The sequence below is a fragment of the Kryptolebias marmoratus genome, linkage group LG9 (assembly GCF_001649575.2).
Source record: "Kryptolebias marmoratus isolate JLee-2015 linkage group LG9, ASM164957v2, whole genome shotgun sequence".
Classification (NCBI taxonomy): domain Eukaryota; kingdom Metazoa; phylum Chordata; class Actinopteri; order Cyprinodontiformes; family Rivulidae; genus Kryptolebias; species Kryptolebias marmoratus.
This window is the reverse complement of record NC_051438.1, coordinates 24197091-24217049: the sequence shown is the minus strand read 5'-3', so window position 1 is coordinate 24217049 and position 19959 is coordinate 24197091. Positions and strand designations below refer to the sequence as shown.

General features: G+C 35.5%; 4 protein-coding genes across 7 annotated transcripts; 2 read left to right on the top strand and 2 right to left on the bottom strand.

Moving 5' to 3' along the window:
- The first annotated feature begins 1357 nt into the window (after positions 1–1357).
- Positions 1358–3619, top strand: LOC108236637. 3 transcript variants are annotated; one of them, XM_025006176.2, is made up of 6 exons: positions 1361–1563; positions 1655–1981; positions 2166–2525; positions 2665–2796; positions 2890–2936; positions 3015–3619. In XM_025006176.2, the coding sequence occupies exons 1-6, from the start codon at positions 1458–1460 to the stop codon at positions 3147–3149; spliced, it is 1107 nt and encodes a 368-aa protein (XP_024861944.2). In that variant the 5' UTR covers positions 1361–1457; the 3' UTR covers positions 3150–3619. The 3 variants fall into 3 exon arrangements, with proteins under 3 accessions (XP_037833305.1, XP_024861945.2, XP_024861944.2); XM_037977377.1 differs by having other exon boundaries at positions 1358–1563; positions 2665–2936; XM_025006177.2 differs by lacking the exon at positions 2665–2796 and having other exon boundaries at positions 1360–1563.
- Positions 3620–5669: 2050 nt separating this feature from the next.
- On the top strand, positions 5670–8853 carry LOC112450546. 2 transcript variants are annotated; one of them, XM_025006175.2, is made up of 6 exons: positions 5670–5755; positions 5998–6324; positions 6469–6837; positions 6949–7080; positions 7197–7240; positions 7314–8853. In XM_025006175.2, exons 1-6 carry the CDS (start codon positions 5713–5715, stop codon positions 7446–7448), a joined length of 1050 nt encoding a protein of 349 aa, XP_024861943.1. In that variant the 5' UTR covers positions 5670–5712; the 3' UTR covers positions 7449–8853. The 2 variants fall into 2 exon arrangements, with proteins under 2 accessions (XP_024861943.1, XP_037833307.1); XM_037977379.1 differs by having other exon boundaries at positions 5687–5777.
- A 769-nt stretch (positions 8854–9622) lies between these two features.
- Positions 9623–13653, bottom strand: LOC108236633. The gene is made up of 6 exons (XM_017417426.3): positions 13548–13653; positions 13053–13397; positions 12538–12882; positions 12055–12159; positions 10401–10465; positions 9623–9943 (listed from the first exon to the last, which is right to left on the bottom strand). Exons 1-6 carry the CDS (start codon positions 13588–13590, stop codon positions 9797–9799), a joined length of 1050 nt encoding a protein of 349 aa, XP_017272915.1. The 5' UTR covers positions 13591–13653; the 3' UTR covers positions 9623–9796.
- A 2922-nt stretch (positions 13654–16575) lies between these two features.
- LOC108236634 (obscurin-like) lies at positions 16576–19142 on the bottom strand. Its single transcript, XM_025006208.2, has 5 exons — positions 19063–19142; positions 18570–18914; positions 18058–18399; positions 17276–17369; positions 16576–16901 (listed from the first exon to the last, which is right to left on the bottom strand). The coding sequence occupies exons 1-4, from the start codon at positions 19127–19129 to the stop codon at positions 17278–17280; spliced, it is 846 nt and encodes a 281-aa protein (XP_024861976.1). The 5' UTR covers positions 19130–19142; the 3' UTR covers positions 16576–16901; positions 17276–17277.
- Between the last annotated feature and the right edge of the window lie 817 nt (positions 19143–19959).

Below are 19959 nucleotides of genomic sequence, written 5' to 3'. Positions count from 1 at the left end.
GTTCCTACCCTCATCTATGGTCACGAGCTTTGGGTAGTGACCGAAAGAACGAGATCGCGAATACAAGCGGCTGAAATGAGTTTCCTCCGGATGGTGTCTGGGCTCTCCCTTAGAGATAGGGTGAGAAGCTCGGTCATCTGGGAGGGACTCAGAGTAGAGCCGCTGCTCCTCCACGTCGAGAGGAGCCAGTTGAGGTGGCTCGGGCATCTGGTTAGGATGCCCCCTGGACGCCTCCTTGGTGAGGTGTTCCAGGCACGAGGAGGCCCCGGGGAAGACCCAGGGCACGCTGGAGGGACTATGTTTCTCGGCTGGCCTGGGAATGCCTTGGGATTTCCCCAGAGGAGCTGGCCCAAGTAGCTAAGGAGGGGGAAGTCTGGGCCTCCCTGCTTAGGCTGCTGTCCCGACAACCCGACCCCGGATAAGCGGAAGAAGATAAGTGGATGGATGGATGGATAATTGTACATCACTGTGATTGCAACCTGTTGTTTTTATTGTACTTTATAAATAAATTGACTTGACTTAACATTATTTGCTTATTATTCCCTATTTTATATTCAACAATCAGCATTATATTCATGATGACTGCTGTGCTGCAAATAATAACAATTACAAATAACATTGTCAAAACAGAACTTTACTTGAGCATTAGTGGCACAGTACCAAATATATTTTAAGCAAATCAAAATGTAGCCAATGCCCAAATCAAAAATAAACTGCATTTAAAATGTTTAGATAGTTATTGCTAAATACTACTTCAAAAAGTTCAAGAAAATCTGGTTCCTTTGAGGTATAAAAAGTGAAGTTGTTTCAGCTTTTGAACAGCACAAAGCAGATCAATCAAACAGAACAAGACAATTTATTTTGGTTAATTTAGGTAAAAACTATAAAACCATACATCAACCAAACAACCACTTCCCACCAAGTGGTGGCAGCAGTACAGAGTAGAAAAAGAGAAAGTCTTTTATTTATAGTCACAAACAGGAAGCACTGACAATAAAACTCAAATTAAACATTTAATACCAAGCAAAAAAATACATCAAAACAAAGAGCTGCTTTAGGTTTCTGTCAAAAACTATGATTGACATAGAAAAAGTTGAAAGAAATTACATCTTGTGAGAAAAACTTGATGTCTGTAATCTAACATTTTAAGCATAGTCATAAATGCAATATATTATTTTTTTTCTTTAAGCATACTAAAACACTTTATTTGCAATGTTTGTACTAAAAGGAGGGATAACAAGAAACTGAAATGTGAACGTTAGACACAAAACTGTCTCATTGTTACATGTCACAATGTTAAAACTGCTCTTGCTGCTATTTCTAGTGAACACATTGAGAAGAAACAGATGAGATCATTTCCACTGTGGGGGTACATCTAAAAGACAAGAAGACAGACCAATTAGATTTTTTAAAAGAGGCTCCTCCCATTTTAATGTGTCCTCCCATTCAATGGAGCCATGTTAAGATTAATCTGTGTGCAGTTTGATCATAATTATCAGATGATGTCAGTTATCAGAACAACGATGATCGTATTTTATGTAGCGTTTGTGTTCACTGCTGTGCGTGAGTATCGTTGAAAAGTTTCCTTGTGTTTTATTTAATTCATTTTGACATTTTAGACTACCTTTTTATGACTTGTTTATTTGTATTTCAGAATGCACAAAAGACCAAAACTTTTCAACAAAGACAGTCGATGTTGGGGAAGATGTCACTCTAACATGTAGTCGAAGGTCTAACAAGTCAGGATCTCTATTCTGGATAAAACTTGTTCCTGGAAACTTGCCTGAAGTCTTGGGAGCAACTTACACTTTTAATCATAGCATTGTTAAAGAGACTCTTCATTTCAAATTAAATCATGGACCTGAAACATTTGTTCTTCAAATATACCAAATAAAACTGAGTGACACTGCTTTTTACTACTGTGAAGAGGTAATTGATCTCCAGAAAACAGTTTTGAATGTCACCTTTATCAGCGTCAAAGGTAATCAAACTAGTCTTCAATTTGCTGACACTCAGCTTTAAGTTATCTGAAGTTCATCTCTTTGTAAAGCAGACCATATTTTGATTGTGGAATCATTTGCTTTGAATCATGACTTAAAGTTAAGTAATTGTGCAATACAATTCAAAAGGATTTAAAATTTAGCAAAATTTCTCCTATTTCCCAGGACCAGAACCTGAGATCAAAGCCATCGTCTCAGAGTTTCCATCTGTTGCCGTCCGTCCAGGAGACTCTGTGACTCTCCAGTGTTCAGTCCTCTCAGAGTCTGACAATCAGATGTGTCCAGATAATTCCAGTGTTCACTGGTTCAGAGCTGGATCAACTGAAACTCGTCCCAATTTGATTTATGTTCGTGGAAATGGTGGAGAGAAATGTGAGCGAAGTCCAGAGGCTCACGATCTACAGAAATGTGTCTACAACTTTTCATGGAGTCAAATCAGCTCCTCTGATGTTGGAACTTATTACTGTGCAGTGGTCACATGTGGACAAATACTGTTTGGAAAAGGAACAAAACTGGAAATGGAAGGTAATCTTTTTTTTTTTGCTATTTATTTTTTTGTTGCTATTACACACTAACCCCATAAATGTTTTATTTGTGTCCCAGAGACCTTATTAGTGTTTAATTTTTTTTTTTTTTTTTTTTTTTTTGTGGTCTAATTTTTTAGCACCATGGTCATTCTCAGACTCCTGGGCGCCCATCATACTTCTTAGCTTGTCGTGCGCTGCTTTGGTTATAAGCTTGACTGTTATTGTCCTGCTTGTTCACAAAATCAAGAAACTAAAGTGTAACATCAATGGTATTACAATCTCATTACAAGGCATCCACTATTTTTTTTTCCTTTTCATTATTGGTTGCTTATATATTTGTGATTTCTCATATTATATTTTAGCTGCTGCTGTTGATGCTGGAACAACTGCTGTTCAACAAAGTCAGTCGGTAAGCAGGTCAGATGTTGCAGTTGTATGTTAATCTTGGATTTTGTCATGCCAAACTGTTTTGTTATGTTTTTTACAGACACCTGAAGATACCTTGGTTTATTCTGTGCCAAATTTTACCAAAAAGAAAAGTGGCCAAAGAGCAAAGAGGAGTTTGAACACCACTGAGCAGCAGAGCATTTACTCTGATATCTGGGCTTCGGGGAATGAATAACAACATTATCACACAAACATTATCAGATTTAACCAATGTTAGTTTGGTGTTTTTATTGTGAACTATGTGAAATCATTTTAGATTATGTTTCCAGAGTGACATTTAAAATATCATTGTATAGCAAATCTCAATGTAACGCTTTTAATTTGAAAAATCTGTACAGTTTTAGTTTTATTTCTGCAGGTTACTTAACAACAAATATATAATATCGAACAAACATGTCATTTTTTGTTGTTTTCTTTTTAAATTTACCATTTCATTTTAATAGAATTTCATTATAAGACAAAATGTGTTTAAATGAACAGAACAGAAAAGTTTTCCATAAACGTGCCTCGAAGGAAAAACTTCAATTACCTTACAGTCAATTTTATGGAGCTATTGTACAATAAGTAGCTAATGCTTACAATTACTTACAAAAGATGCACAAAATTATTGTTGGTAAAAACAAATAAATTAATAAAAAATAAACAAGACTTGTTCTTTTTTTTCTTCTGACTAAATGAGAAAAAAAACTGTAAGTTTTTACTGATTTGAAGAAATCAGCAAGTTTGAAAATTGTCAAATGAGGTTATGTTTGTGTTGAGAGTCCAACAAAGTTGTTTGACAATTATTAACGGCTACATATGTGACAAAGACTTAAAATGAACTCTAAGACTATGTTATATTAAAAACATCTCTTATCAGAACAGCTCATAGTGTTTCAGTGTGAGGTGGGTATTTCTTTTCATTTTCTGGAAATGACAGCTTTAAACCAGGAGTTACAGAGAAAAAGAGTAAATTCTAGAATCTCCAAACCATACATCATAGCTGATCTCACAGCTGTCTTGTAAACCTTTCCTTTGACCTTTGCTCCCATCCTTTTGTCACAAATCACTCCTGAAACTTTCCTCCATCCTCTCCTTCATGCCTGGACTCTCTTCTTCACCTCTTTACCACACTCCCTGCTTTCCTGGAGTGGACCCTAAGTACTTGAAGTCCTGACCTTTGTGACCTCTGCTCCTTGTAGCCTCACTGTTCCACCTGCCTCCCTCTCATTCACAAATAGTCACCTCTTGTCCAAGTCTAGCTTCCACAACTCTTTCCCAGATCATCCAGCTAATATAAATCTAGCTAATGTATGTAGTTTAATCTTCTAACTAACCTGTGAAAGATTTCTGAGGAGATTAACATAAATATACAGATACGATATGATGCAGTTTCATGAATATGGTGGGCCCTGTGCTCTAATGCTCTCATTTTTGAATAAATGGTAAGGAACTATTTTACATATCAAAGGTTTTTATTAAAAATACATTAGTTACTTATGTACAAACAAATAACATGAACAAACTTTAAAGTGGTCATCTTCTGTTTTGGGCTACATTAGAATCATCTCATGAAAATGCTTCTTAGTAAAATTCAAGTTTGATAATCTCATAATGAAACTCCATCTATCCATTTTCTTCCGCTTATCCGGGGTCAGCTGCCTAAGCAGAGAGGCCCAGACTTCCCTCTTCTCAGTTACTTGGGCCAGTCCCTCTCGGGTGAATCCCAAGGCATTCCCAGGCCGGCTGAGAAACAGTCCTGGATCTTCCCCTGGGCCTCCTCCCGGTGGGGCATGCCCGGAACACCTCACCAGGGAGGCGTCCAGGAGGCATCCTCACCAGATGCCCGAGCCACCTCAACTGGCTCCTCTCGACATGGAGGAGCAGCGGCTCTACTCTGAGTCCCTCCCGGATGACCGAGCTTCTCACCCTATCTCTAAGGGAGAGCCCAGACACCCTGCAGAGAAAACTCATTTCAGCCGCTTGTATTCGCAATCCCATTCTTTCAGTCACTACCAAAAGCTCGAGACCATAGATGAGGGTAAGAACATAGCTTGACCAGTAAATGGAGAGCGTCGACTTTTGGCTCAGCTCTCCACGACAGATTGGTACAGCATCACTGCAGACGCTGCACCAATCTGTCTACCGATCTCCCAATCCCAATAATGAAACTCAGGGAGAGAAAATTTAGGAGTCCCTTATTGCTATGGGCCACTGCCTTTTCAACATTTTTTTGTTTTATAAGATAACTGAATGTTTGAGAAGCAGTTAGTTTTCTTTGTGTGTGTGTGTGTGTGTGTGTGTGTGTGTGTGTGTGTGTGTGTGTGTTGATCTTTAATCTAGATATAGCTTGTTATGGTGATAAATGTGGGGAGAAAGTGAACTAGCTTTGTGAAATTGAAAATCTCAAAGTAAACCTAAAGTTACCTTTTTAAGCCATTAATTTAGGTTTGTAGGACAAGCACGTATATTTACAGCACAACACATAAAGATATGGGAAATTCTTTACAAAAAATTAACATGCTAATAATAATAATAATGGTGCTATGTGTCAAACATGTAGAAAACAGTTGTTTTTTTTAAAATTGCTGTTGAAAAAAACTAGAAAAATAAATATGCTGCATTTTGACCTACATTGAAATAGCCCAGAAAACCTCATCAGCACAACAGGAAACTGTTATAAAGACTGCTGTCATGTGGCTGCATCAGGCAGTCCTATCACACCCACCATCACCCACAGAAAAGCTTGAACTGTCAAGATGATGCAAATATGGATTGTACTGATTTTTCTTGACCAAGGGTGTAAGTGCTCACCATTCTCTCTGTAAATATCTTTTTGTCATTTTTACAATTGTAATTTTTTACTGTGTATTTTTGTGCAATAAGAGATTTTTCAGTATTCTGTAACAGTGAGGCCATTATTATATTATAGTATAGATTATAGTAATTCAGTAAAGAAACAAATTAACTTATTGCATTTTATGATCAAAATATTAATTGAATACTGACACCATTTACTTTAACTACCTTACCTTTTTATGTAGACTCGTGGATTTCAGTGACCACAGGTCAACTTGGTGAACCTGTAACTTTCATATGTTTGTGCTCTGATGGGAAATACAGCAACACTCGAGTCAAGTGGTACAAACAGAGTTTTGGTGATACTCTTACATTGATAACGACACTGATGAAAACCACTACTGATCCAGCATTCGAACAAGGGTTTTCCTCACGATTTGCTGCAAACTTTGCAACAGAGAAGAGCACATTAACCATTCTGAAGACCGTTAAAGAAGATGAAGCATTGTATCATTGTGCATTCTCTACCTGGAAGACAGATCAGTGGATTGGAACTTATTTGTCTTTGAAAGGTAACACAAGTCACACTGTAAGCAGAGTAGGTCTAATATATTTTACATCAATTTCTATGATGATTCTGTCATTTCAAATATGAGGTTTTTTTTAATCTGGTCACATAAAATGTGTAACATTTTATTATTTCCACTCTTTCATAGAGAACATTACAAAAACAGTAAATTACAGTGTTGTTCAGTGGCCAACTGTATCTGGTCCAGTTCAACCAGGAGATACTGTGACTCTCCAGTGTTCAATCCTCTATGATTCTCTGACATGGTCCTGTCCGAGTGAACATAGTGTGTCCTGGTTTGTAGTTAGAAAAGATATAGTTCATGGAAATGCCATCTACAAAGACAAGAACAGACCTTACAAATGGGACAGGAAACAAGACGCATCATCTCCTTCAAAGAGCTGCATTTATCACTTCTCAAAAAATGTCACCTCCTCGGATAGCGGAACTTACTACTGTGCTCTAGCCATGTATGAAGACGTTATGTTTGGTAATGGAGCGGAACTTGAAATTGAGGGTAAGTGTAAGACTAAATTACTAAATTACCGATTTTGAATTTGAAAATTTTGGGGACAGCAACATAAGTTAGAGTTGTGTGTGTGTGTGTGTGTGTGTGTGTGTGTGTTAGGTGCCAGTGGACTTTCTATTGGTGTTTTACAGATGAACACTAGTGTCCTGCCTCTGACGTGGACTATCCTGGCTTTAAGTGTGCTAGCCATCCTTGTTACATTCATTAAGACAAAGTCTAATTCGTGCAGAGGTAATACAGCAGATTTTACCACATGACATATATGTATAATGATAATTTGCTGTTCAAAAATTGCTACATAAGCTGTTTTAATTTTTGTGTCATGGATTTTTATATTGATTTTACAGTTTCAGTATGTCTGCAATCAAATGATGGAAAACAAAAAGTAAAGGTAGGACTATCAAAAACTGTTTATTTGTGTTACTATTGTTCATAATTCAAAGTCTTCTATAAAACGTCCTCAGAGAGAAGAGGACCCACAAATTTACTCTACTGCCATCTTCACTGTGATAAAAAATGTCAGTGGTGGAAGGAAAAATGCAAACACGACAGAGAAAGAGAAGACTTTTGCTGCTGTCATGGCTTTGGAGGTGGAATAACACATCAGCAACTGGAACATCATCAGCCATGTCTTGTAGGCATAAAGATTTGCTGTTTTGATTCAACAGAACCTTTAGAGCAGAGGTCATTATTCAGACAAAAGATTGAAGTAAAATGTTATAACTTAAACTTCTATTTACTGCTTCATTATGGAATTGTTATCTGTAGCAAACAAATTAGTTAAAGAGAGCATAATGAATGATATGAATTTAAATAAGTTAGGTCTTATTTTGCATGTCTGTTTGTTTTGCATCCAATTCGTTTTGTGATGTAGCGGAAGGGAGAAGTGATAGAATATTAAATCCAGATTGTTTTTTAGGGGAAGAGTGGTGCATTGAGCTGTAAAAATTTCTTTGGTAGAATAACCAAAAATTGCTTTTTCTTTTTCACCAAGAAAAAGCCAGTTCTTTCAGCTTGGCTCTTTAAAGAGCTGACTCTAAAAGAGCCGACTCTTTGGGAAACAGATCACAGCTGTTGTGTCCAACACTTGCTTCGATACTCAACGTTTGCATTCACCAAGTTCACTCGTCCACATTGACATGACTGATTGTACTGATGTACAGATTTGAATGGTTACTAGTTTATTTTGTTGTATGTTTTTCTTTACAAATAACTGTTTTATCTGCTATATTTTGTTTCTTCCCATTTTTGTCATAATCTATGAGCCAGATTGTGACAACAAGTAAGCTCAATACACCAAGTAGCTAGAGTTGTAAGGGGAAGCTGAAAAACGGATCCTCGGGTTTTCTAGTGACAATGTTAATAACTACAAGAACCAAACAAAACAAAAAACTCAGTTACATAATGTAACTCCCAATAAAACACAAGAAAACCAAATGGAGAGTAAAACCATACACAACTAAAAACAAATATGAAGTCTCAAACCATGACAGGTATAGGTAACACCAGGACATGTGATTCACCCTTGAAACTTCTTCACAAAGACTGAAATGTTTTGAATGAGTTTGCCCCCGGTGGCTATCAGTGGTATCAAACATTGAGGCTCACTGTTGCTTCTCATCATTGGCTTGCTGAATGACTATTTTAAGTACATCCTATTTAAAGTAATGTCAGGGTGAAGCTTTTGCCCACCAGACTGAAACCTTTCCCTGACACTGTGCATGTCCCACTCCTGTCAAGAAATACTCGACACTCAAATTTTGGTGAATTCTGGTTTACATTAAAACGAGTAAAAATAAATAAATAAATAAAGTAAGTTCTTTAGACTGCCCCTTTCTTCAGGGGTTGCCACAGTGAGCAAACTCACACAAGTAATTTGGCAATTGTTTTACACCGGATGCCCTTCCTGCTGCAACCTCAGAATCACAAGACTGCAGCGCTGACCACCGAGCCACCGCAGCCCCACCTTAAAACTAGTAACGCTGTAATAAGAAAAAAAAAAGTGATTTTGGTTTGAACTGAAAGTTGTCTAGCTATGTCACTGTCACTTTGTATATAAACCAATAAATTTTTTTAATAGCACAACTTGCTTTTCATGTATATGAGCAACAATTCCTACAAATACCATTCCTTTGTCTAGTTAATTTTTTTATCATCAGTAAAAACTGAGGCATGGAGTTAGTTTATGAGATGTGTCAGGGAGAAAGAGCCACTGCATTTGTACCAGATTTAGATGTATTGCTTCATACAGCAGCTGTCCTTACTCAGAAAAAGAAACCACAAGGCAGGAAGCTTCTGTGATCAGTGTGCTACAGAAGTGTAAAAAAACCCAAAGGTGTTGCTGCCCTGTTCGTACATTACTTTTTCCAGATGTAATGAATGTATGACTAGTTTTACAGTTCAACTGAGGGTATTTTGATAATAGCAAGAAAAAAGACAAAACAAAAAAAAAACTAATTTCCAAGGGTTTTAAGGGTTTTATGTAAGAAATATCATGACCAGTAGAGGGCACTATAATAACTTAACAATAAAGTGAAATTAACTTTTCTATTTCTTTCTTATTTAATTATTTATTTAGTTAGTTAGTGAGTTAAAAAAAGACAAGTCTAGTTTAATAGTTTTGTTTTATTATACTGTTTAAAATCAATTTTTGAGGTTACCAATGAATTGACAGTGTTTCTCTATACCTCCTAAAACCATTTTTTAAATGCATAATGGTTTCTGTTGTATGTTATAAAATAACTGCAAAAACAACCCAAGTTCAACGACACTAAATGTGTCACACAGATAATTCCTTTATTAATAATGTTTATGTTGGTGCTTTCTACATTTTTATTGATAAAGTACTGCAACATCTACAAATGCACAAAGGCAAAGTATCGCTGCTTGACTTGTTGCCTGCAACATAAACATGTTTTAGCTATTTGCTTCAAATGTATGTTCTTCTTTAGGAGGTTTCTTGCAGCGTTTGATGGTCTGTTCTCACAGCAGAGTACACACACTCCTGTGGAGATTCTTTCCTCTTCTTTATTCCTTTTGCCTTTCTTGTTGAGAAATTTAATGCTACATAGTTTACTGCATCTGCATCAGCATCCTGTAAAAAAAATATATATATATATATATATATATATATATATATATATATATATATGTATATATAAATTTTACTTTAATTTACTATCATTTTATGCTTTGAAATGTATTTTGCAGTTTACACTCCAACTGCACATGCTTAGGAGACAAGATGGATGTTCTTTTTCTTTTTTAAATCACAAAAAAATAGTTTATTCTATTGTTAAGATTAGTTTGACTGTCAAAACAATCAGTTAAAAAAACATTTCAACTTTAATAAAACTGCAAAAAACAAATTAAAATCCTTGTAGTAGTAAATGTTTGACAAGCTATTATTTTAACAACGGAACAACAAATGGCTGTATTTTAGATACGTCACATTTTTCATACAGAGAAGTGTAACTACTCCAGCCTGAGTAAACCTTACTCTTTGTTTATCCTCCTCTCACATTGGTACAGAGTGATATAAAGACATTTACCTTTTTATTTGATTTGTTCCTCATTGACCTGTCACGTCCAGGATGACTGATATCTCTGTTTACTCCTGTAACCAAATAATTCACATTATTTGTAATGTGAGTACTAATGTTGCTTCTTCTGTTTGATTTACTGTCCTCACATGAACAAAGAGCTGCATAAGATATATTACATTAATAAATGGTAAATGGCTTGCACTTGTATAGCACTTTATCTAGTTCAAGGACCTCAAAGCGCTTCACACTACAACCATTCACACATTTATACCCTGATGGTCGTAAGCTACAGATGCCCTGGGGCGGGTTGACAGAAGTGAGGCTGCCATCACACCGGCGCCACCAAGCCCTCTGACCACCACCCGCAAGGCGGGTGAAGTGTCTTGCCCAAGGACACAAAGGCTGAGACTCACAGAGCGGGGACGAACTCTTACCTCCTGAGTCACACGTTCAGCCAGTTAAACTAGTGAGCTCAATTGAAACAGTCAAGGAACAAATTTCCTTTTCAATAAACCAAATGCAAAAAAGGTTTAAAAAATTAAACCAATTAAATATTATCTTTTGTACACCGTGTTCTCGTTTAACTTTGATATGTTCAGCTACTTGGAAGCATAGTAAGTTCATTGAGTAATAAAACAAAGCTAAGTATACTAACATTCAAGTTTGGGAAGGGTTCACTATTTTAAGGACTAGGTAGGAACACTGTATAACAATTCTTAGAATACAGCTTGTAAGAGTTTAGCAATATTGGTTACACAAAGTTATTAAAACATTTCTGATAAGTCAAGGAAATTTATTTATATAAAATGCAAAGACCTGAGCCACTTTTGAATGACAGTGAATTGTTGCACTTTTTTTGGGAGCCTGCTAAAACCAGAAAATGGCCATCAATGTCACTCTACATATGCAAGTTAAGACCCAGTGCCAAAAATAAAACAAAAGAAACAAACAAAATAAATATGTAAAAGTTACCTTTTTAAGGATGGTTTGAGAAAAAGCAGAAAACTGTTTGTGAGCTAATAAGTCAAAGGAGATTGTTTGAATAAATCAGGTTCTGCATCTAACAGGCTAAAAAGAAGATGCTTGTACTCAGCACACATTATCAGACTTCTTTTCTGAGAAAGTTCTTCCTTTCAAATGTTTTCCCTCCTTTTTAAAAGAACAACAGAGAATCCTAATCTGTACATATGTTCACATAACTGTCCACCAGCTAATCTGGCCTTTCCGAGGTCTGCATGTCAACCAAGATTTGGTGCATTATACTGCAGGATTTAGAAAGCATATGTAAAATACTTTTAATTCATAGAAATTTATCCTAATATTTTTAAATACCAAAGTTTGGTTGCCTGGATTCTTGTAATACTCATCAGTTTACCATTAAATATTGCTCAGGAATTCAAGAGCTATTATACTTTAGCCAAACCTGGTATACTGCACATGTAGAACAACAAGCTGTTCAAGGATAACTATGAATAAGAGCCTTTTCATTAGATAATTAGTTAATTAATATAAAGACATTCATCTATACTATTGTATGTTTTAGTCATTTATGACGATTATATAAAAAGCTAGATGTTTATCTTAGCTAAATCTTTGGCTGATAATCTAAATACTTTGTGTACTTACCACGTTTGCATAGTTTTATATGCGACAAACTTACCTTTGCAAACCCTCTGTTTTATGTAGACAATAAGGATGACAATTATAGTCACACAGCAGGCTAACAGCACACCCAAAATGATGACAGTAATGAGAACATGTTGTCCTGGAACCAACAGAATTAGAGAATAGACATTCAGTATTTTTCTTACAAGCGTCAAATCAAAATATCAAAAGTAGTATAGAGACAGTCTTTATAAAACTCGTCTTTACGTCATTTGATGAGGTAAAGTAGGACTACGTACCCCTTCCACACTTTGAGGTGAATGTAAAATATATCAAACAGCAGTATTGACCTGATACTGATTAAGTAATTATTATTATTTATTTTTTTTTACTTTTAATTCTCAAAATAAAATTATTTTAATTTCAGTTTGGTTATGACAAAGCTCTCAATTATCTAGAGTTTTCCCAGTTAATGACATATCAATGTGTCTGATATAAAAAAGTAATTATTATATAAAGATTTAATAGTAAAACATACCTATATCCACTTTTGTTCCTTGACCAAGCAGAATCCTTCCACATGTGACCACAGCACAGTAGTAAGTCCCAGCATCTGAAGGGGTCTTCATAGTTTTGGACAGTCGGTATCCACAACTCTGTCTTTCTTGTGCATCACTGCAATTCTTTTTATCATAAACGATGTTTGGATGAGATTCTCCAAGTCCAACTCTAAACCAGTACACACTGTTTTCACCTGAACACCCGTCAGTGTTTTCTTTGGTCTTGGAGAGAAGTGAACAGCTGAGAGTCACTGTGTCACCCTCCTGGACTGATATGGTTGTGGGAGTTTGACTGACAGAGATGAAGCTTTGTCCAATATGATCTAGATTGGTTCAGTAAGTGAAACAATAAAACATTAAAAAGAATGAATGATTTAAAATGCTAAGTTGAGTTATAAACTCTGTTGAATTTAACACAGCTTATTACTTGCAGTCAGAAAAATACTCCTTACATCAAAAAGGGGTAAAAATGTGAAAATCTAACTGAGCTTACCATTTACGACCAAGTAGATTCCTGCAGCAAAACTCTGAGAATATGCAGTTCCATTCTGACAGAAATAAGTTCCTTCATCCTCCTTAGTGACATTTCTGATGGTAAGAATGTACTCTGCTGTCCTCTCTGTTATTTTAAAGCGACCATTGTTAAATTGTCCACGAAGTTTCTGTTCTTGAAAACTTCCTGAAGCAACTGTCTGGACCATATATCCAAGAGGCTGCTTGTACCAATGAAAGAATTTCCCATCCTTCTCAGAAACTGGACAATGGAAAGTAGCATTTCCTCCAACTTCAACCACAGTCAAAGGGATTTGTTGAGGAATCTCTGCTGTTTGAATCAGAGCTGAAGACAAAACAGGTAAATATGTTAAATGTCTGCCAACACCGTTTGTTACCTTGGATTGAATTCAAACTACAGTGCCTCACTAAAGTGAATCTAACAATTTTTACATACACACTTTCACCAACATAGAAATATTGAAGCAGAACTTACAAGTTGAAGTAAGAAAAAACAAAGTAGCCAGTCTTCCAGTCATTGTGGTAAAACACACTTGTCTAACACAAGTGATAACTTCCTACCCAAATAAAGGTTTAGTCACACTATCTTCATTGTCTGCAAAGTGGAAAATGTCCTGATTGGCTGAAAAACAAAAGTACACTCCCTCTATCTTGTTGTTACAACTTTATAGGCAGTTCTGACACTTCTTAAAATGCTTTTGTCAAAAAGCCATTTAAATGTAAAATTTAGTTACTCCACAATAAAATGGAAATTTCACAGTTTTATTATGTAACTGATATCTCAAAACAATGCAAGTCTTAATTAGGCTTAAACCTAAATGTTGTTTGAAATGCACTGAACTTAGCATGTAATATTTTTTAAGCATTTAGAGACAAAGGATTAATGAATGGATGTTCAGAGTATTTGGGGTTATTGTTTTTTCGTGTTTCCGATTATCAGTGTGGGTTTATTGTTTCTTTCATTTTGTTATTGAATTGTTCCTCATGTTTAGTTTTGTCTTTGTTTAGTTTGTGTTCCTATAATCATTCACCTTTCCTCTTCTCCGTACCTGTCAGCCTGCCTCAACCACCCACACCTGTCCTTCGTTCACAATCAGTCACCTGTGGCCACTTTCAAATCATCCTCAGCTTTTAAAACCTATTCCTCTCCCTCACTTTGCTGCTGGTTCATTGTTTCACCTTCATGTGCTGTCCGGTTTCCCTTGTGTCTCACCCTTTGTGTTCTAGCAATCCTGTTTTTTGTAAGTTTTGTTATTTAGTTTTAGTTGCAGCTTGTCAGCCTTTTGTTTTTATTATTTTGTAAATAAATTAGTTTTCTTTTAAGTATTAGTCTGCATTCTGTGTACCTTTCCTTTCAATTGATGCCAATTTTTACCTGAAATTTATAAAATAAAGAAAGAAAGCAGAGTGTTCTTTAAAAAAAAAAAGTATTGTAGAAAACAAATCTGTTTTAGTCATGTCTTATGTGCATATCAGAGAGTTTATTTTATTGAATTGCCTCACCACATGTATTTCCCTAGCTTTATTTTACTTTGCTGTGTTTGGAACATTTTAGGGCAGCACACCAGCGCAGTGGTTAGTGTTGTGGCCTTACAGCAAGAAGATCGCATGTTTGATCTCCTGGCCTTTCTGTGTGGAGTTTACATGTTCTCCTCCTGCATGCATGGGTTCTCTCTGGGTACTCTGGCTTCTTCCTACAGACCAAAAGCATGCATATTAGGTTCATTGATAGCTCTTTGGTCAATAGCTCAACTGAGTAAGAGGTGTGAATGGTTGTTTGATGTATTTGTCTCTATCTGTCCCTGTGATGGGCTTGTGACCTGTCCATGGTGTCCCCCACCTCTGACACAATGACCACTGGAGGAAGGCACCAGCTGTCTCATGACACAAAAAGGAAATAGTGGGTAAAGAAAACTGATAGATGGATGGAGCATTTTAAAATGCCAGTCTGGGGCATTGATGGTAAAGATACCCATCAATATTATCATATGGGTGTGTGGACTACATAATATAGTCATAACATGTTTTTTCTTTTAAAAAAGTAAGTAATATTTGTTTGTTCCTTTCAATCACTCTAAATGAAGCCCTCAAGAAAGAGAGACACAAAAAGAGGTAGAGAAGCCCTTGTAACTCCGGGTCAATTTGACCCAAAGGCCACAGAAGGGTTACAATATTGTAATGAACATGTCACAGATTTTAAATGTCATTTTTGAATGAATAACACATTTACCTTTTGATTAAGAATGTGAGTCAGCTTTTCTAACAAAGATCTAAGACTATTCCTAATTGTGTAAGACCAATACAATTGGCTCTGGTCATATAAAAGTTTGTGCACCATCTAACCGCTAACATAACTTTCTCAAAACTATTCAAGGGCAGTAGTATTGTGATCTAATGAAGTTGGTGTGTAATTTCTTGTAAAGTGCTGATATGAAGGCTGTTAGTGCCTCCATAATACAGCAATTGGAGTTAAATCACAGACAAAGTAATTTCAGATAAGTGGTTTAGTTTGAAAATGTCATGCAGTATCTCAAAATGTAAGGGTTTTATTGTTTATCATGTAAAGGGATACATTTAAAATGTAGATGAGATGTCAGTAAATGGGTGTATTTAATGTTTCTAATGGCAGAAAGCAGAACTATTTTGTTTAATGAAGGTAAAAGGAACTTAGTAAAATAAATCGGTTTCAGAAAGAACTATCTTATAATATTAATTTATCTGGTTTTATAGGTCGTACATAAACTATTCAGAGCTGAAAGTAACACATAGACATACTGGTTTCAGGCACATGACCAACCAACAAAGCTGTTTACTTGGAAGACACCCTACTATGGGCCTCCACAGGAAATGTGTTGCATGTTGTAGCCAACATAAAAAAAGGCTAAGAACTAATTTTAGCTGAACCAGCGGGTCTGCTTCTACTTACACTGTCTGTGAATGCGCTAATTTAAAGTGTGCAGCATCAAAATTTCTGACAAAATCATTGAATTTTATCTTCATTGCCGAATGTTTCAATTTATAAATCACCTCTCTTTTTCCATACAGTCTTTATTGTTGTCAGCTGTGGAAAACGTAGCATTTTAGCATATACTTTATTAAATATATTGTTACCACATTTAATCCAGTGGCCCAGTAGTACATTAACACTGACAAATTGGGACATGATGCACTACAGCATATGTCCTCACAAGGACGGCCTCCGGTCAAACTACGCCACAAGTTGACAAAAGGAGAGTAACTACCAATGATTATTGTTTTACTAGTGCCACTAAATGCAACTAGTATAGAAAAGCAAAGTAGATGAGGAAATGGATAACCAATACCAGTTTTATGTTAATAAATGTTCAAAGGGCTTCATAAGTTTTAGTTTATTTGATGAAAAATACGATCTGTTCAAAACAGCACATTAGTAAAAAAAAAAGGAAACAACATGCAACAAAATAGTTTATTTAATCAAAATATGCATTTGTTTACATAATTCTAAAAACAAAATAAATCCATGTTGTGTTAAATGATATACAATACAAATACAGTGTGTCAACAAAGAAAAAAATAAACAATACAGCAATAGTTTGTCCTCGGCAAATACAAAATAATACCTAATGTGGATAATGATGGTATTGGTATTTTTGCAAAACAGTGTTAACATTTGGAGGATACTTCTCAGCACTAAAAATGAAGACAACTTAAAAGCATTAGAAGATGATTATATGAATCCTGGAACTGATTTCTTCTTGTTGCACACCCAGCGAATTGAGTGCATAATGTTCTTTCAGTCCAGTGTAGAAAAGCTTGTTTCAGAGCCAGTAAATACTCCTTCATCTCCATCCTTAAATTATTTGTCATTAAAAAAAGACATTGAGAGAAAAAAATTAAAAATGATGTCAATATGTGTTAATTTGACAAGCAAAATATACATTAAAAAATAACAAGTAAAAGAAAAATGCCTGCCGCATCTTTTAGGACTTGATTGTTTTTGTATTGGTGGTTTATTTCATGAAAGATGTCAATAGTGGGTTTTTGTTTTTTTTTGTTTTTTTTTTGCCCACACTCAATAGAAAGTGAAAAAATTAAATAAAACTTTATTGACTTGGCCTTAAATATAGTTTGCAAGGTCTATTTTATTGATTTAGAAGCAAATGTGTCATGTTTTGTCATTTATTCATGCAAAAAATTACAAGGAGTTCAACTAAGTTTACATACCTTCATTCTCTGGAGAATAAAAGGACTGCAATCACAGTAATGCACAGACCCAACAGCACACCAAGGCTAATGACAACAGGGTCCCAATTTTCTCCTGACACGATGGATGGATGGATGGATGGATGGATGGATGGATGGATGGATGGATAGATAGATAGATAGATAGATAGATAGATAGATAGATAGATAGATAGATAGATAGATAGATAGATAGATAGATAGATAGATAGATAGATAGATAGATAGATAGATAGATAGATAGATAGATAGATAGATAGATAGATAGATAGATAGATAGATTAATTTGTTTTTTTTCAATAACATATATAGATATAAAACTTTGAAGACCACGACATACTCAGTTTTTTTTCAAGTGCAATTAGGCAAAATAAAAGAATTAGAAAGAATTTAAAAATAAAACCAGACAACCTTTCTTTGTTTGCTTTTTAACGAATCTTTGTTTGTAAATATTTTATGTCTTTGTTCAGAAGAAAATTGCATTTATTATATTACATAAAACAAATTTTACTGATGAATATAATTATGTCATGTTTTCTGTCTTTCATTTATAAAATAAATGGTGATGGTGAAATTGATGACAAATCAGTTTTTAACTAAAAAAGGTGAAGCTCTTAATCATCAAGTGTTTTTCCAGTTAATGGCATATCAATGTGTCTAATATAAAAAGTAACTAAAAAAATTGCATTTCAAAAAATTGCTTTTTAGGATAAATACATTCTGTTTTTTTCTATTTCTCAGGATCTTTGAATAGGAAAACATACCCGTGTCCACTTTTGTTCCTTGACCAAGCAGAATCCTTCCACATGTGACCACAGCACAGTAGTAAGTCCCAGCATCTGAAGGGGTCTTCATAGTTTTGGACAGTCGGTATCCACAACTCCGTCTTTCTTGTGCATCACTGCACTCTTGAGCATAAACAATGTTTGGATGGGATTCTCCAAGTCCAACTCTAAACCAGTACACACTGTTTTCACCTGAACACCCGTCAGTGTTTTCTTTGGTCTTGGAGAGAAGTGAACAGCTGAGAGTCACTGTGTCACCCTCCTGGACTGATATGGTTGTGGGAGTTTGACTGACAGAGATGAAGCTTTGTCCAATATGATCTAGATTGGTTCAGTAAGTGAAACAATAAAACATTAAAAAGAATGAATGATTTAAAATGCTAAGTTGAGTTATAAACTCTGTTGAATTTAACACAGCTTATTACTTGCAGTCAGAAAAATACTCCTTACATCAAAAAGGGGTAAAAATGTGAAAATCTAACTGAGCTTACCATTTACGACCAAGTAGATTCCTGCAGCAAAACTCTGAGAATATGCAGTTCCATTCTGACAGAAATAAGTTCCTTCATCCTCCTTAGTGACATTTCTGATGGTAAGAATGTACTCTGCTGTCCTCTCTGTTATTTTAAAGCGACCATTGTTAAATTGTCCACGAAGTTTCTGTTCTTGAAAACTTCCTGAAGCAACTGTCTGGATCATATATCCAAGAGGCTGCTTGTACCAATGAAAGAATTTCCCATCCTTCTCAGAAACTGGACAATGGAAAGTAGCATTTCCTCCAACTTCAACCACAGTCAAAGGGATTTGTTGAGGAATCTCTGCTGTTTGAATCAAAGCTGAAAAAAAGATTAAAGAATCAAAAATGTTAAATATCTGTCATCACAGTTTGTTACATTGCAACGACTTTAACAATTACTGGCACACAACATCTAACATGTATATTCTCCTAAATATTCATTTCAATTCAACTCAAGGGACACGTACATGCTGTGAAGAGAAGAATCAAAGCAGCTAGTCTTCCAAACATTGTTGTAAAACTCACTTGTCTCATACAGCTGATGCCTTTCTACCCAAATGAAGGTTCAGTCTCAAGAACGTCAAAGGCTACAAAGTGAGAATCATCCTGATTGGCTGAAATGCAAAAAGTGCCCTCCCTCAAAAACTGCTCTGATAATACAGCTGTGTATCGATCTTTTAACCTAATGAGTCAATAAAATATTTTCTGTAAAGTCTTTGAAAGTACAGAAAAGACTTATTTTTTATGTTAATACTGTATTAATGTATGAAGATTTGCTGTGGAGATACTATTATTTAACAACTGTTGAGTCTGCGGTAGCTTTATTTTGTAACCAGTATAAAAACTTGAAATCAGATTTATTCACATATATTGAAGACACCATGTGACATGCTTTAAGCACTGATTAAAAATATTTTTAAACAATAGTAAGCAGGTATTCATAACATTTGATATGTATGCATATATATTATAATTTTATATTTATATAAATTTTTACTATGCTTATGTATCTTGGTCTTAAGTGCTGCTGACAAGGTCAGAGTTTAAATCGGTTTGGGGTGAACAAAACTCGAGTTAGGGTTTTCCAAGTAACACAATGTCTGAACGTCTGTAATTCCCTAACCATAAACACATTTCTGGTAACTGGTGACCTATGGTGACCTCCAATATTGGAGAAACCAAACAGCTTCTCCACAGATTCACGGCTCAACACAAGAGGGCCAGCTCTTCAAGACCAGACTCAGTTGTACATCTACACCTCAAGTGTAAGGGACATTTTTTTCAGGACTAAAATGTTCATATTTTGGACGGAGAAGACAAATGGTTTGAGAGGGGTTTTAAGGTGCTTTTGTGTCTTCATATCA

What these genes read in the sequence shown, in the direction of transcription:
- LOC108236633 (XM_017417426.3), bottom strand. Translation starts at nt 13,590, where the DNA reads ATGACTGGAAGACTGGCTACTTTGTTTTTTCTTACTTCAACTT. An exon ending in GTTTTTTCTTACTTCAACTT is followed by an intron (nt 13,398 to 13,547) that starts GTAAGTTCTGCT and finishes TTTTGTCTTCAG; the next exon opens with CTCTGATTCAAACAGCAGAG. An exon ending in AAAACAGAGGGTTTGCAAAG is followed by an intron (nt 10,466 to 12,054) that starts GTAAGTTTGTCG and finishes ATTTGGTTACAG; the next exon opens with GAGTAAACAGAGATATCAGT.
- LOC108236634 (XM_025006208.2), bottom strand. Translation starts at nt 19,129, where the DNA reads ATGAGACAAGTGAGTTTTACAACAATGTTTGGAAGACTAGCTGCTTTG. An exon ending in AATCTACTTGGTCGTAAATG is followed by an intron (nt 18,400 to 18,569) that starts GTAAGCTCAGTT and finishes GAACCAATCTAG; the next exon opens with ATCATATTGGACAAAGCTTC. An exon ending in AGGAACAAAAGTGGACACGG is followed by an intron (nt 17,370 to 18,057) that starts GTATGTTTTCCT and finishes CCATCGTGTCAG; the next exon opens with GAGAAAATTGGGACCCTGTT.
- LOC108236637 (XM_037977377.1), top strand. Translation starts at nt 1,458, where the DNA reads ATGTTAAGATTAATCTGTGTGCAGTTTGATCATAATTATCAGATGATG. An exon ending in CACCTTTATCAGCGTCAAAG is followed by an intron (nt 1,982 to 2,165) that starts GTAATCAAACTA and finishes CCTATTTCCCAG; the next exon opens with GACCAGAACCTGAGATCAAA. An exon ending in AACAAAACTGGAAATGGAAG is followed by an intron (nt 2,526 to 2,664) that starts GTAATCTTTTTT and finishes CTAATTTTTTAG; the next exon opens with CACCATGGTCATTCTCAGAC.
- LOC112450546 (XM_025006175.2), top strand. Translation starts at nt 5,713, where the DNA reads ATGATGCAAATATGGATTGTACTGATTTTTCTTGACCAAGGGT. An exon ending in AACTTATTTGTCTTTGAAAG is followed by an intron (nt 6,325 to 6,468) that starts GTAACACAAGTC and finishes ACTCTTTCATAG; the next exon opens with AGAACATTACAAAAACAGTA. An exon ending in AAAGTCTAATTCGTGCAGAG is followed by an intron (nt 7,081 to 7,196) that starts GTAATACAGCAG and finishes TTGATTTTACAG; the next exon opens with TTTCAGTATGTCTGCAATCA.